A 16746-nucleotide genomic window follows, 5' to 3' on the forward strand; every position below is an offset into this window, starting at 1 on the left:
CATCATTTACTTGATGAAAAGCAGTACAGGTGAAGTAAAAATTGTTAAGCTTAAAGAAAATTACTTGAAAATCCTATCATGAAAATTCAGGACACTTGTCCTTTTCTATTTACAAAAGTTACCCAAAAAAGTAGCATTGTAAATTCAGAAGCTTTTACTTGTACTTGTTAAAGCAATGCAAACTCTCCATTTTGCTCCTTCCATAGATCTGAACTTTACCTTCTGTTTTCCAGCCCCACTTACATACATCTTAAAACCTTTACACAAACGGCTGCTCCAGAAATTTTCAGAAACTGTTTCACCACTGCTACAACCAATAGTTGTTGTTATGCGATTACAGAAAGAGAATAAGCCAATTTATTTAACTGTGCACATAAAGGATGTTTTGTCTAACCTTTTTCATATTACATTTCCACTTTCATATTCTGTGCATGTATAAGATAACTGGGTTTTTTTGTTCAGTTGCAAAGTTCTCCCAACAAACAACTTTTTCCAAACGTGTTTTACACTTCATTTTTATTATCATACAAAATATTTCATATTTGCTTTAGGTATATATCACCATAGCTTACTTTGTGCTACTAAAGTTTAGAACGGAACTGCTACTTAGGAGCAAAAAAAACATTTTGAAAATCAAAAATAAAATTCCTGTGGCGTACTCATAGTTGTAAGAATAATATTAAATTTTTAAGCTAGTAAACACTGACAGCAACTCCTCTTTATTGAACAATCCCTGCTGTGAAACAGCCTTGGGGAGGAATGGGGGAAATTTGATCCCTTTAAAAGATCATTTCATTCAAATTCACACAGCATACCTTTCTGCCCTCACATACAGAAATGCAGTAACAGGAAAATCCCATACAAAGACTTAATGGCATTGCATTATAAGAATAACAAAACATCAACAAGGTGATATTAGTCTATATGGGAATGCTATATAAATGAAAAATAGCTTGAAACATTTCATTGTTCTCTGAAGAAAATGAGAAATGGACATGCCTTTTTCTGGGCTCTGCTAATGCAATGTGGAAACTAGAAGTTTAGTGCTTTACTCGGAGGTTGTAATGGAAAAAAAAATAATTCTGAAAGATAACGCATTAGGGCGAAGTACTCAACTACAGTATCTTACAAGTCTGATTTTAGCTGAGCAACCAATGAAGATTTCATTCTTAACAATAAGCAGGAAATTGTGGGAAAAGAATTCTGATTCCTGCTAACATGACATAGGAAAGATTCAAAATACCTAAAATGTCATACTTATTCATATGTCAGCCTATGAGGAGAGGCTGAAAGAGTTGAGGCTGTTCAGCCTGGAGAAGAGAAGGCTCCGGGGAGATCTTATTGCGGCCTTCCAGTATCTAAAGAGGGCCTACAGGAGAGCTGGGGAAGGACTTTTTACTAGGGCACGTAGTGATAGGATGAGGGGGAATGGCATTAAACTGGAAGAGGGCAGGGTTAGATTAAACATTAGGAATAAGTTTTTCACTGTGAGGGTGGTGCGGCACTGGAACAGGTTGCCCAGAGAGGTTGTTGAGGCCCCATCCCTGGAGGTGTTCAAGGCCAGGCTGGATGTGGCCTCGGGCAACCTGGTCTAGTGGGAGGTGTCCCTGTCTATGGCAGGGGGGTTGGAACTGCATGATCTTCAAGGTCTTTTCCAACCTAAACCATTCTATGATTCTGTAGTTTGTCTGAAGGACTCAATCTTTCATTTTGTTTGGAGTGTAATAGGGGATACCTTGTTTAGCTTCCAACTCCTCCTGGGTAAGTTGAGGTTTTTTCTCTTCAGCAGCAGTACAAGGAGTAGTAACAGCTGGAGTATGGTTTGAAGCATTATTAGCATTCTCTTGGCCTTCCTTGCCCTCTTCTTCCTCCTCATCACTGTCATCATCCAATTTAACGCGGTTTTTCTCCAAAGGAAGAAGGTCATTTTCTTTGGCCTTGATTGCAAAGCTTATTGGAGCAAATGATGCTGTGAATGAATGGGTTAGATTTTACACATCATTAGAGTACAGTAGAAAGCAGGTTGATTTTTGTGACTTTATCCATTTCTCATGCAGACTACACCACAAAAAGAAGAAAATTCTATTATCCTTACGTTATGCTAATTATTTTGGGGGAAATGACAACACAATCTTTTGTGTGATCTTACAGTAGGCATCTGCTACCAATCTCCAAACCAAGATGACAAGGCCAACACAGCAATATTTGGGTCACTTAAGCAAACTTCAGGTTAACAGAACCTGGTTCTTATGGGTGACTTCAACAACCCAGACATTTACTGGAAGAACAATACAGCAGCTCACGTCATCCATCAAGAATGTGTAGAGGACTGCTTCCTCATACAAATGTCAGATGTGCCAATCAGGAATGAGGCACTGCTGGACTTGCTACTCACAAGCTAAGAACACCTGCTTTGTAGTATCTTGGTTAGCAATAGCCTCGGCTGACAATATTGTGGAGTTTGGGATCCTGCTAAGCACACTGAAGGTTAGTACAAAAGACAAATGTTTTAGATTCTAGAAAGGCAAACCTCAGCTTGCTCAGAGCTCAGCTGGGAGGGATTCTGTGGGAAGCTGGAGGATAAAGGAACTAGAGTGTGCTGGGAGTTTTTCAAGAACACTCTCCTTTCCTGAAAGCACAAAACCAGTTCATCTCCTTTAAAGGTAAGGGAAGTAGGCAGAGCAAGAGGCCTCCTTAGCTTAACTGCAAGCTTCTGAGCCTGCTCAAAACCAAAAGAGAAGTGTACCAGAGATGGAAACGTAGATGAATACCTGTTGAGAACTATAAGGGCATCGCCAGGGTGTGCAGAGATGCAGTTAGAAAAGCAAAAGCTCACATCAAATTGCAATTGCCCAGAGACGTCAAAAACTACAAGAAAGGGTTCTTCAGGTACATGAACAACAAGCAGAAATAGAAGGAAAATATTGGCCTGCTGTTAAACAGGAGAGGTGAATTAGTCACCAACAATGCTGAAAACGCAGAGCTTCTCAATACTTTCTTCACCTCTGTCTTTACGAGCACTGTTGGGCCCCAGGCCTTGGGAACAACAATCCAGGTTGATGCAAACAGACTCACCACAAGTGAAGGAAGAGTTGGTATGCGAACTATTACAGTAGCTTGACCCCCACAAATCAATGGGCCCTGACAATATCCATCTGAAGGTGTTGAGAGAGCTGGCTGATGTTGATGCGAGGCTGCTCTCCATAATCTTTGAGAAGTCGTAGAAATCAGGGGACGTCCCAGGAGACTGGCAAAGGCCAACGTCACCCCTATCTACAAGACGGGCTTAAAGGAAGATCCAGGGAAATTACAGGCTCATCAGTCTTACTTCAGTCCCTGAAGTCTAAGACCAAGCGGCATGTGTGGTGGGTGGGAACTGGCTGACAGGCCCCAACTAGAGGGTGGTGGTCAATCACTCCTTTTCAAACTGGCAACTTGTCACAAGCGGGGTCCCCCAGGGATCAATACTGGGCCCAACGCTGTTTAATAGCTTTGTAAGTGATTTGGATGATGGGAATCAGGTGTAGCCTCATGAAGTTTGCTGATGACACCAAACTGAGTGGGGAAGTGGACACTTTGGAAGGGAGAGCAACCCTGCAGGAAGACCTGTATAGACTGGAAGAGTGGGCTAACAAGAACCTTATGAAGTTCAACAAGGACAAGTGTGAGGTCTTGCACCCGGGCAAACATAATCCAGGAGCGCAGCACAGGCTGGGATCTACCTGGCTAGGGAGCAGCTCTGCAGAAAGGGACCTGGGGGTCCTGATGGACAACAAGCTCAATATGAATGAGCAGTGCGCTGCTGCAGCAAAGAAAGCCAACAGGATGCTGGGTTGCATCAACAAGGGCATCACCAGATATTTAGGAGACGTTATCCCGCTCTACTCAGTGCTTGTCAGGCCACACCTGGAATCCTGTGTTCAGTTTTGGTCCCTGCTATACGAAAAAGATGTGGACAGGCTGGAGAGGGTCTAAAGAAGGGCAACAAAGATGATCAAAGGACTGGAAAGCCTACCTTATAAGGAAAGGCTGTGAGAATTGGGTTTGTCCAGCCTTGAGAAAAGAAGGCTTAGAGGAGACCTCATCACCACGTTCCAATATTTAAAGGGTGGCTACAAAGAAGATGGATAGTCCCTTGTTACAAGGAGTCACATGGAAAAGACGAGGGGTAAGGGGTACAAGTTAATCCTGGGGAGACTGCAACTGGACACAAGAGGAAAATTTTTCACAATGAGAACAATCAGCCATTGGAATCTCCCAGGTAAGGGACAGATTCCCCAACAATGGATGCTTTCAAGATTCATCTGGGCAGGGTGCTGGGCCATCTTGTCTAGACCGTGATTTTGCCAAGAAAGGTTGGACCAGATGATCCTTGAGGTCCCTTCCAACCTGGTATTCTATGATTCTATGGCTTTTTTTCTTTTTCTTACACAAATGCTGGAAGCTTCATTTGCCCCATAAAGGTCTGTCTCAAAGCCTTTCTAATACTTCAGTAGCAGCAGGGAAAAAGAAAGGTACTTTAAACCATCTCAGGAATTACATTTCCTGAGATGAGATGAATAATTTCATATTCTGCCCCAAATAAATTTTAGTTTCAGTACTACTTCTTTTCCCAAATGAACAATCTACTCTTTCAGGCTGAAGATGAAAGAGCCCTGTGCTCAGGCTCCTATCTGACACACTACAGTATGATATCGTCCCTTTATGTTTCCTTCACACTAAATCAATGGTTTGCACAACAAGAGCATTTGGTAGACTCACAGAACAGTATTTAAAGACTTATTTCCATCTATATGAAAATTAATTACTTTGGGGAGTTAACAACATTTCATTACAGGAGATATAAATGCAAAAGCTAAGTAATTTTCCCCAAATGTCTTAGCTAGTCTTGCTGTAGCAAGATTGGTGGTTAAGTATTCCTTTCAAGTAGCCCCAACTACTCCAACACAAAAGGACAGCACAACACACTCATACCAGCACACTGAAAGGAAGAAAAATGCCTGTAAAAAAACATGGAATACTGCAATAGAAAGGAAACTGTGGATCCTTTCAAGCTAGGTGGTATTAATGGATCTTCAAAAAAATATTAAGCATAGCTAATATATAACTATATTTAAGTCTAAACTAATCCTTTTGCCTCACAGAACTTTCCTTGGAAAGTTTTTTGAGAACCATTTTCTGAAAAGAATACAGAATTAATGTTTAATCAATTTATCCAAAATGTAGCTTCTAAGAATAAAGAATGGAATTTCTCACACATCTCAAGCAAAGCAACCTACTATTATATGGTCTGCTGCAATATTTGTCTTTCTTGGGACATCTTTGCATATATATTGTAAAGGTTTCAATTAGGGAAATTTAAATACAAAAATTAAATTATATACCAAAGTTTATAAAATATAAGCTTTGCACCTTGTAATTCTGGGGTAAGGAAACAGGCTCAGAAACACAGAATTCAAGAATTCCAAGAGAAGAGATATTATAACAGTGATTTTCCGAATTTTTCATATGACAAAACAAAACCTAACATGGGATTTTACTCCCTCAGATGCAAAAGAAAAATCTAGTGTGGATGTTATGTCTGTCTTGCAGCCAACTACTGGTTTTGGTTACAAGAAAGTGGGATTTGCACCATATTAAAAGAAAATGAAACTAGGTTTATAGAAATAGGATTGTCATGAAATGACTCATTGGTTACATTCCATCATCTAAATTTGATCAGATTACTATTGTTAAAGCAGAAGCTCCAGTTTACCATTTATTAATAACACAACAAGAAAAGGTATCATTTTCTGTTGCATATTACATTCTCTTAATAGGGCATCTTTGAAGACAGGAGAGATTGCTCCTTTCCTGGGGAAGCTACTCAACCTGCCCAGAGAAAAAACTGCAGAGTATGGACAGTCTGACAACCATAGAAGAGCTTGGAGCTTGCAGCCTGTGAAGGGAAAGAAATTGCAGCAAGGAGCAGGAAGAGAGAAGAATTCCAAAGGACCACAGCGAGTAGATAAACTTATCAGCAACTAAGAAAGCCACTGAAGTGGCATGAAGGCAGTACCCATCCATGGGAACACAGGTCAAGAGCGTTTTTCCTGTTTCGGTTTTTTTTTTTTTTTTCAGTGGCTTTCAGTTCTAGTTAAAAAATTTAAGTTTCTAGTTTTTACTGAAAAGAAGAAATTTTGAGATATCTTTTCCTGATAGGCCAGGAAATCACTTCCCAGGTATAAATAATGGCTTCTCCAACTCAGGACAGTAACAGGGTGTTAGTTGACTTTGTCTGACTGGCTTCCATGAGATCATCCCGTTTTGTCCCTCTGCTGCTATGACCACAAGAGGAAAAACATTCCACTTGGACATGTAAGGGTCTTTTTTTCCAGCATGACTAACATCCAACAAAGGAAGACTGAGCAACAGAGTAATAAGCCTAGCATACTTCCTCCATATGTATGGTTTCAAATAAGACTTCTGCTTTTATTCAGAAGGAATAACTTCTTCCTTGCACAGAGCTCGTAACTGTCAAGTTTAAAATGACAAAAATAAGATTCTACTAGGGTCACTGATGAAAGCCTTCAACTTTGCACAAAACTGAAATAAAACAATTTATTCTGTCAGACCATAAATACCTGATAGTCTGATAAGAAATAAATATGAAAGCAGTCACATTGCTTATTTCAGTCCTTTTTTGATGCTTCTAGTGAAAGTATTTTCCACACGATGAAACTCTTTTCCCTACTTTCCCCCCGGCTCTCCCCCCACCTTTTTTTTTTTTCTCTTAAGTATATGCCAACAAATATTTTCATGCCCAACAAATCATGCTAACGTACCTTTCACCAATTTACCATCACTGACAGTTTTAGGAGGAACGTCCTTTTTAGTTCCTGGGACTCCCTTAGCACTTGGCTCAGATGCATCTTCAGGTGCATGTTCATCTGCAAATTGAGTCTCACTTGGTGTATCACCAGCAGTATCTGCTGGAACATCTTCAGATGAAGATACTCCCTTTTCAAAAGAAATGTGCAAGCTTACTAACTGGATAGTTCATGAAAGAATTACTGCAGTGTCTGTGGAGTTGCAAATTTGCCAGCCATTTCAAAAACCACATTATCAGCTAATCACATAACAGCTAATTTTATATCAATAAGCACTCATGACCAAACAAAAGTCTGCTTCTTATAAACAATGCACTGCTTCATGTAAACCCACAGTCTGCAAGAACTACAGACCTACAATACGAATGTGTTATTATTTTACAGGGAAGAAAGTGTTCTTCAGCTGGTACACTTTTACCAACAACTGTTTCAAAAATTATGTTTTTTAAAATTAGACCCTAAAAGCATACGCTTGTGTTTTTTTTTGTTGTTTTGGGTTTTTTTTTTGTTTTTTTTTTTTTGTTTTGTTTTGTTTTTTTTTTTTTTTTACAAAGCATATTCTTTCAGGTCTTGATCTCCAGGGTACAGGACAAAATCCATTAAAGTAAATTCACAGTGACAGAATGAAAGCTTATGACATTTTTTCCTCATGTACAATTGCATGATACCTTCTTTACAAAATCAAGTTTTACAGGGATCAACAGAGGTTAACGTGTTTGATTTGTTCCAACATTATGCTGAAGAACATTGGGCCTATCAATGTTTTTTGTGGCATTAAACTTATACAGTATAGATGTGCTAATATTTTCAAACGAGTAAAGAAGTACTGATTCTACTATTACATGACTAAATCATTCACGACAACCTTAAAATTTTTATACTGTGAGTTTAGAGGTGGATATTGTAGAGCATTAAAAATATTTACGTGGTGAGTCAGGCAATGGCATTAAGTAATTTAACATTTAAATGAGCCTCTCCCAATAAATAGGTTGGTTGCTTTCCACTAGCTGCTGTTCAGTATACTCAATGTTGAAATACCAGGTATTGAAGAGATCCTTTCACCGCTCCCTGCAGCCATTCCCTGACCAACAGAACTAATTTCTGAAACTCCTCCATGGGGAAACCACAAGGAAATCAAGGACTTGATACATCCTGTATTTACTGAAGCCAGCAGTACAATTTCTTATTAACTTTAATGGCCAAAAGGAGAACAATCAATTGCATTAGTTGTCTATACGTACATTACTAAAGCGTAAAGATAATATTGAAATCATTACTCTAAAAAATTTAAAGAGAATGGCGTTATCTACAAAAGCATGCAGTAGGAAAATATGCATTGCTACACATGACCTCAGGGGACTTAAACCAGTTTCTGCTTGCTTCTTAGCTGTACTCATTTGAACACTTTAAATGAATCCTTTATTATTACACTTTGGTTACTGTACAATTTCCCCCCCCAATAAATGTTAACAAGTCCTTATTAATTATATAAGTATTATGAATTCAACCCACTCGTTTGCAAATAAGAAGTACCAGTATAATAGTCAGCATTGTGGTACAAGACAATTTTGCATGTAATTTAGCAACTGAATAAGACTGTATCTACCACAGCTTATGTTTAAAAACAGTATTTTCAAAAAATATTTTGGTTATTAAAGCAAAATATTAGACACAAGTGTTTCAAACAGCAACTAGTATTGAATATCTTCATTTTCCACAAAGCAATTTTGAGGAGTTTACCCACAGGCCTACCTTCTTCAGTTTAAGGCTCCCCAATCTAAGCCTTGAGATGACAAATGACATAGGGCCTAAAAAAAAAATAGCTCTTTCCGATGAAAAGTTAACATCAGATAATGTATTTCTGATACTATTTGCAATTTTCTTTTCAGTAGAGAACAATTTAATGAGATTAGCTAACATGAGAATAGTTAAAAACAAGGATGCCAAGTCTGGGTATCATCTTCTAATAACATGGACTAGAAGAAGCAAAGCGAGTAGGACACTGATGTGAGATTTTGAAGCTCCAATAATTGTTTCAATCAATCATGACAGGACTCTTTCTTAACAAAACCTCCCTCAGAAAAATGCATGTCAGAAAAGTAGTTCAGCTACTGTGCTACTGTTCTACAAAGAACCATGAGGCATACAAGAAGGTATGATTGTTAAAAAGCTATACCTAACCTTTCTGACAACAGAACACTAATCCCAATCCTACAAAGCTCTAAACCTCCACAAAGCATATATTCCCTTGTATAGAAAACCAAAAGATTTTCAGGTTTCCATTTTATAATACAAACACACTGAGTAGCTGCTTATACTAAAACGCAAGAACTAAATATCATACCACCTCACGTATCCTTGTTTAAACACTATGCAAAATTAAAAAGCAACAAAAAAAAAAATCACATCTTTTGCTCAAGAATTTCTCCATAATTCAGAAAGTTCCATTGTTAAAATATCTCAAGATAGAACAACAGAGAAGCAAGTCCTTTTCTCACTCACACTGCATTTTAATACATGTAAGTACAAACACACACATACCTGACAGTTGTCACTGCTCTCTTTTTGAAGGAAGAACTGTTTCTTAAATTCATAATAAGCATTATACTGATGCCACGGTTGCAAGAACTCAAATCTGTTAAAAGAAAACCAAATATGTCAAAATGCATATGAACATAGTAAATAACAACAATCCTGTGCCATATAATTTCCTCTAGCAGATGGAACGCTATTTGATGTTTGGAAAAAACTGTAACTTATGTGTAAACTTCTAGAGGATATACATTCTGAGCATTCTTTCTAGAGACATTTTTGTTAGGTTGGTTGTTTTTGGCCAATAATGCTTTGGTATGACTTGCATCATTATCAGCGTCGTTTAATTTGGGCAATAATGCATTACCTTTAAGTAGGTCCCTGAATTTCAATTAAAAAAAATAATGATAATGCATCTCTTCTTCAGACCTCCATGTCCTGGTAATATATTTAAAAATGAAACCCTCAACTTTTACAATAGAAGTTAAAATAACATTTTCTCTTACCTGAGATCATTCTTGGCACGAACACTGGTTTCAAATTTTATCCCATTCCTAGCAACATACTCAGCTAGCTTATCAATAACAGGTTGGATATCTGGGGGTGGAGGTATAATGGCAACCACTGGAGCAATTGTGCTGAAAACATCAAAAGCACATCGTTTTTATAAATAGAACATAAATATCTTTCAAACTCTTTTGTTAACAAAAAACACTTTATAGAGGCTTGCTCTCTGAGTTCATTATGCAGTTAAAATAACTTTATTTTCCATCATGCAAAAACTTCATAGTAGCTGAGTAACAATAACCACATACAATATCAAAGACCAAAGTGCAGATAATCAAAGCTGTATAAACACTGGTGAATGTTACTGAGGCATCACCAATAATAGAACCCATACTAAATACTTCATCTTGAAGTGCAGGAAGGAGACCCCTCCATCCAGCAAGCAAATCTGTATGTGGTACCTTGTAGATGTTGTGGTAGAAGTCAACCCACTGCTGCTATCAGCTGTGTCTGGGGGAGGTGGAGGTGTAGTACCAGGGGGCGGAGGTACTGTTGCTACCCCTGTAGTGCTCGATACAGTCACCCCTGCAGGCAACGCATTGTAGTAGGTGGCAACATCTATTCCTGGAGGTGGAGGCGCGAGGCAATAGGTTCCATCAGGTAGCATATAGTAACTATAATACATGGCTGCCACAGTTGCTATAAAAAGACATATTTAAGAACAATGTTCTAATTAGAAGAAAAACACAGAATAAAAAACCAAAACCAAACATCATGATTGCATCAGTACAAATACAATGAGAATCCAGATTCACACAACACACTAAGAAATGGTATCTAATTTTTTATTTAAAAAAAAAAAAAGAAGAAACAAAAGAATGCTCATACTAACACACTTAGGATGAATAAGAAATATGTAGATTAAGAGACAGAATCAGAACAAACGAAGCTCAGCTAGATGCCAAATAGGTACGAATAAAGCAGTGAACCAGAGAAGCCTATTAAAAAATGACTTTATATGAAATCATTCTTCCTAATCTAATTCACCTCTGGCAGTTTAACTCAATTAAAACAATGTACGCATTAAGAAAGAAATGTACATATATTCAAAACTAACATAGAGAAATTAAACCACTAGTATTGCTATATATATATAAAAAACCATAAACCGCTATATAGAGACACACATTCACTTACTGAAACCTCCAAATGCAGACAGGCTTTGCAATTTAACACCAATACAATGAACAACCAATTTGATCAAGTTTTCCACACTAGAGGCTTCTCTGACTCTAAATAAATATTTCTTGAGAGTGCAAAGGCTTATGGCTTGCTTGTTTCCTTTAATGACAACATTTTATAATGCTTTAATTAGATTAACTCTTTAAATGGCAGTTACTTCCTGCAAAGCTAAAGATTTTCTGCAGAAAGACGTATAAACAGGAAGTATTCGGGTAAAATATTTCAAAGGATTTACAGTAAGAGTTTACATTTCTGGAGGCAAAGTTTAATCAACGCATTAAATTACAATGAAATATCCTCCTAAGAGTTTCATAAACATCCCTGTGTGGCAGTATTTACTTTCTTCAAAGAATAGGTTATCTATAAGGAAAGCAGAATAAAGATATGTTAAGTTTTAAAGACAGGGAGAGGAGTTGCAAACGCCACTTGTATTGCTACTAAATTATCATCTCCCAGTTTGCATCATAGACATTCAGATTCAAGCCTGACATGAAAGCAATCAGAAAACTGACGAGCGTTATTCTATAGAGATACTTATTCTTATTGTAGTCTTTCTTGAAATAGCCAGTAATTTTCAATTTGTTCACAGAAATCTTGTTTCAGTTTTATTAAGATTCTCTTACGGTACAGTTTTAAATAAAAATTACTTCCATGCATATTCCTCTCCATGTAATAGACTCTGACAACACATGTAATCATTTGGGGAGTTCTGAACCTATAATGCATCAAAATCAACTTAAATCATAGTGATACTTATTTGCAACAGCATTACTAAAAAAACAGGAACTCCATCACCACTTTGAAGTAAAACTACTCATTACCTACAAATTTATATCATCATGAAACCCTACTGTAGTGAAGGCTGCAAAAGATATCTTATATCTCAGCAGTATCAAATGTAAGTCCAGAAATGAAAGGATAAGTTACATTTCTATATTTAAGGTATCAAAGACTTTCAGAATGCTGAAAAGAATTAAAGGCACATAAATCGAATTAAGTTTGACTTCACCTTTTTGAGTATCAGAATTTACAAAATTTGCAGGAGCTTTATATAAGGCTTTAGTTAAGCAGCTTCAGAGATAATGGAAACCAGACACATCCAGAGAAGTTAAGATAATGTTGCTAAAAATTTCATAGAAAAGTTGATTCTTATAAGAGGTTATATACAGGATGGTATTTCCATTTATCGGAAATGGTTCAAGAAAAATATAACATTAAAGATTTAATAATAATTTGGAGATAGGAGAAAGTCTTGATATTTGAATATCAGGCATGGGAAAAAGCACTTGAGCACACAACTTTCCACAGTGCTCGCTTATAATTTAAATATATCATTGCTTTTGTTATTCTTCTGAGAAAAAAATAAAATAGAAGAAAGAAGGGCCTCTTGGAGCTGTGGAACTTAAAATTTACTACTGCCTTTCAGATACTGCAATGAGAAATTTAATGTAAAAGATCAATTTTTAACTTTGAATCTTGAGTATTCCTAAATTTTATCTTCTACATAGAACACTGGACCAATGCAGAGAATAAAAGGTAAAATCATGAAAAATTATAGGAATTGACTGTATAATAAAACTTATTTATTTACTGTAAAACTACTTCCAACTTTAGAACAGAATACTATACTAAAACCTGGTTTTATCACTTCAGTGGGATCTTACATGATTTTACCTTTGCAGATTTTTCTTTGTGTTAGACACTCCAGTAAAACTGTTCAAAGCAGATTTATCATCTGCATTTTGCTTAATATAGTAAGCTTTTTTTAATGGGAATCTCATTAATTGCTTTATAGGACAGTTTTATGTTCAACAGTGAAGGTATTCATTACTAAAAACTGATAGAAGTTATAAAAACCCAAAACATTAAGGGTACTGTGCTAACCATACTCATAGACTGGCGACTTGGCCTCCTGCCTGCCCACCCCCTCCACCCCAGTTCTATTTTTCCTAAGCAGCTAACAATTCAACAGATACTCAGTGGAAGACTGCACCTTCAAAAATTTAGGAGATTGAAAAAGAATAAATATCAGTTACAAATTATCAAGTATGAAGCTAACGTATTTTCTTCGCATCAGCATCCACACACAATTCATCAAGGCACACCACCAGCTGCCTAATCACAATGCACTTACAATCAGAAGAATATTCTGCTTGCGATGTCTGTACAGCTGCCCCATCTGTTGACTGTGGTGTAGATGAGTTATTATCTGATTGCGCTTTGCGCACCAGTGCTGCAAGTGGATGATCGGGGTCTACTACCTTCAACGGCTGAAAAAATTTTAAGAATAGAAAAGAATAAAATTTGAAGTACACATTTAAAGCATGATAGCATCAACCTAATTTGGAAAGCAAATTTATCTAAGTTAATAGACATCAATAATACTGTTCAAATGCTGAAGTTATGGTTTCTGTAGCTCTCACATCAGAATCAACTTACTTTTTGGCAATTTGTGTAAAACAAAATTAAAAAATACTGTAATTTAATGTGAAGAGAAATCCATGACACGAAAAAAAACCACAAACCCAAACACAAGAAGGGGGGGAAGAGGAAGGAAGGAGGGAGAGAGGGAAGGGGGGACGGGGGGTATTACTCTTCCTCATTTATTGCCCAGGCTGAGATAAGACACAGAACCTGACTTGTCTAAATAGCAGACAGCACCACTGCCATTCCTCTGAAAGCCTCAAATGTGTACAACCATCTGTCATTCCATTATTTCATCACTGATCAATCTCAGAAAATGAAAATAACCAAAACATCCAGCAAAATTTTCATTTACTAATTCTACTGAAATATTATTCACTGAAACTATTACTTCATGTCAATATTTTATCTACTAAAATCTAAAAAGAAAATGTTCCCTCTCTGCTTATATACAGAAGGCATTAAATATCTTAATCTTTTCAGCTTCAATACAGGTTCTGTGGGATAAATCCTTGAGTGATGCCCTTAATACCACAGGGCATCAAAAATAGAAATTTAATTCCTTACAAACAGAAAAATGACAATTTGTGTACTAGGCAAAAGGTAACTTGAAAGTTTACCAATGTAGACTGAAATTACTAAGACAGTCTGGAAAAAAAAATTAAAATCTTTGTTAACAAAAGATCTTAACACCTGCATATTAGATTTTTTGTGCCCGTGAATCAGATGTTTTGCAAGGTAGAAAGTAATTTCAGTTGAGTCAAGTACCTTCATGAGCTCCTCAAGCCTACTGCATTTTTTAGATGCAAAGAGACTCGGATGCAAATAATTTCCATCATCATCGTCATCATCATCATCTTCTTCCTCAGATTTGACTCTCGAATCTAAATAAAAGCAATGTCTGAATTTTATTTGGGTTTGCTATGGATTTGTACTGGGAAAGATGGTACAGGACAAGAATGTGTTCTTAAGAAACCACCATTTTCAGAAATCTGCCTATTCACAAATGCATAGATACAAGAAGATATTGCTAGCCACCAACAACAGTAAAACCTAAGTGCACAGACCAACTTTCTGTTGGACTTGAGCTATACAAGTGTTTCTAAAAGCTCCAAGATCATAGCAGCTCTTGTATCCAAAAGTTTCCCCAAACAATCTTTTATTTTAAGAATCTCCTCCCATTTAAGCAAAATTTTGAATCATCACGTCAATCTCAGTTGCAGGATAACAGTATTGCCATTGCAATGCACCAATAAGATGTAGCTATTTTACCAAAAAAGACCAGTGGATGCTCCAATGATTCGCGTCCTGAAGCCACCCATTTGACAAGCAACAACTTACGTTTTTTCTCGTCCGCTTTATTTTCAGAAGGAGCAGCGTATCGTCCCTCTTTCATAGCCTTCTGAATGAATTTGTAGTAGGGATTGAGGTAGTGATCAAATCGCAAGAAGTCAAACTGGGAGTTGCGTGCTTGCTTGGCTTTCAGCATAATCTCAAACTGTGCTCCCTGCTTGCAGACAAAGTTTGCAGTCCGTTCTATAATGGCATGCATTTTTGCTGTTGGTGGCTGTGGGAGTAAAATAACATGTATTTGTAGTTTCTTATGAAAACCTTGTAAAGTGTGTTAGAACTCCAGTGGGAATTAGAAGGAGCAGTAGTAGTTCCCTGCCCTTCTCAGCTTTCTCTAGCAAGTCAGTTACATAATCACTTTCAACTAGTGAAAGCATATCAGCACTGAAAAAAAACGAATCCAAATCTTCCAAAGCTACTCATTCATTTCCTTTACAAGATCCTCTACTTCTATCAGCACAACTATTTTTGCCATTGTAAACCAAACTCAAGGGGAACAAATCCTGGTCAACTATGGTGTAGCAAAAAAAAAAAAAAAAAAATCTTTTAAGCCAGGTACATTCCATAGCCATATAGACACTTCTGCTGGCACAAGACAGATGGGTTTCTTGACACAGCAGTGTCAACTTAAGTGACCCTACTTCACAATACCTCAAGATGCTCTGAAGACTCAACATGTATGGTCTTCTTCCCAACAGCTGTTCTTTATTCTGTTGTCACTGAATGTGTAAATATTGTTCCCTAACTAGAAAAGCTTGTTACTACGCATTTGCTTGGAAGGAACAAGACCAACATAAGAACTGTACTTCCTACATGCTGTCACATTCCCATAAAGAGTCATTGAACACTTCATTAATTTTCTTTTTTCTTTTATTGCTAAAGTTAAGCAGCATCCATGCATTTCCACTCCCGAAATTCCACGTAAGGAGCACTGCCATAACAAACCCAAGAAGTGAAAAGAACAAGAATATAGTTGAAGAATGAATGAACTTCATCATTCACTGTTTTTAATTTCATACTCAGATAGCTATTTGTCTTGTGCTTAATAAACTGTAGAAACACATACCCTATGTGCCTATAAAGACTGAAGTGTCACATCAATGATTCATTTTAGCTTTGCATTTTTATTGGTCCAGATACAGAAGTATGTTGCAAACCTCAGAAAATGTTTTTCAAAAGATTGGAAGCACATGAGACAGCGGTGCTCTATTTAGGGAAAAAAGTCTGAATGTGATCAAACAGCATATTTTGGAAATTATTTTCAGCTGACTGGATCCTTTACTAGAACAACATGTTCAATATGGAAAATAATTAGTTGTTTCAAGTTTTACTTGTCCCTCAAACACTAACGAAGATTATTTAATTTAGAGGCCATGAAGTTCTCAACGGATAACATTTAGGGCATAGCCAGTTTCACTATTTAATCATATATCAAGTTTCTCTATTTCTGCAGTTCTTGCGCAGAAATACAAAATACACTTAAGGCCAAGAGATTCATAAACAAAACCGCAAATTAGCAAGGATGCTCAGAAAAGACTGTATCCAAAATTACTATCTGGTCTTAAATTTGAAACCGATACCCCTATAAGCCCCAGAAAACAGGTACTATGAATATTAATATGCTTTTAATTGACTTCTAAGATTACTAACACCACTGATTTACAAAATGTTAGTAACTTTACAAAGTGAAAAACATTAAATGGCAAACAGAGATGCAGATATCATAGACATTCTGGTTTGCTATTACATTTAATAATAACACTAAACATTTATACTGAGAACTGTTAAAACTTCTGAAAGTAAGAGTACTTGCCAGAGGAGA

At 36.9% G+C, this 16746-nt stretch overlaps 1 protein-coding gene across 4 annotated transcripts in view; it reads right to left on the reverse strand.

Annotated features, from left to right (window-relative positions):
- SFSWAP (splicing factor SWAP) overlaps window positions 1-16746 on the reverse strand; it is a 53203-nt gene that overhangs the window by 27092 nt on the left and 9365 nt on the right. For all 4 annotated transcript variants that reach the window (XM_082491507.1, XM_082491508.1, XM_082491506.1 and 1 more), the window contains 8 exons: window positions 14916-15141; window positions 14343-14458; window positions 13285-13420; window positions 10370-10607; window positions 9908-10039; window positions 9411-9504; window positions 6825-6999; window positions 1736-1969 (listed from right to left, as the gene is read on the reverse strand). In XM_082491507.1, coding sequence (XP_082347633.1) covers window positions 1736-1969; window positions 6825-6999; window positions 9411-9504; window positions 9908-10039; window positions 10370-10607; window positions 13285-13420; window positions 14343-14458; window positions 14916-15141 — 1351 coding nt within the window. The remainder of the gene's footprint in view (window positions 1-1735; window positions 1970-6824; window positions 7000-9410; window positions 9505-9907; window positions 10040-10369; window positions 10608-13284; window positions 13421-14342; window positions 14459-14915; window positions 15142-16746) is intronic.

The sequence above is a fragment of the Vanellus vanellus genome, assembly GCF_965231255.1.
Source record: "Vanellus vanellus genome assembly, chromosome: 16".
NCBI classification, from domain to species: Eukaryota; Metazoa; Chordata; class Aves; order Charadriiformes; family Charadriidae; genus Vanellus; species Vanellus vanellus.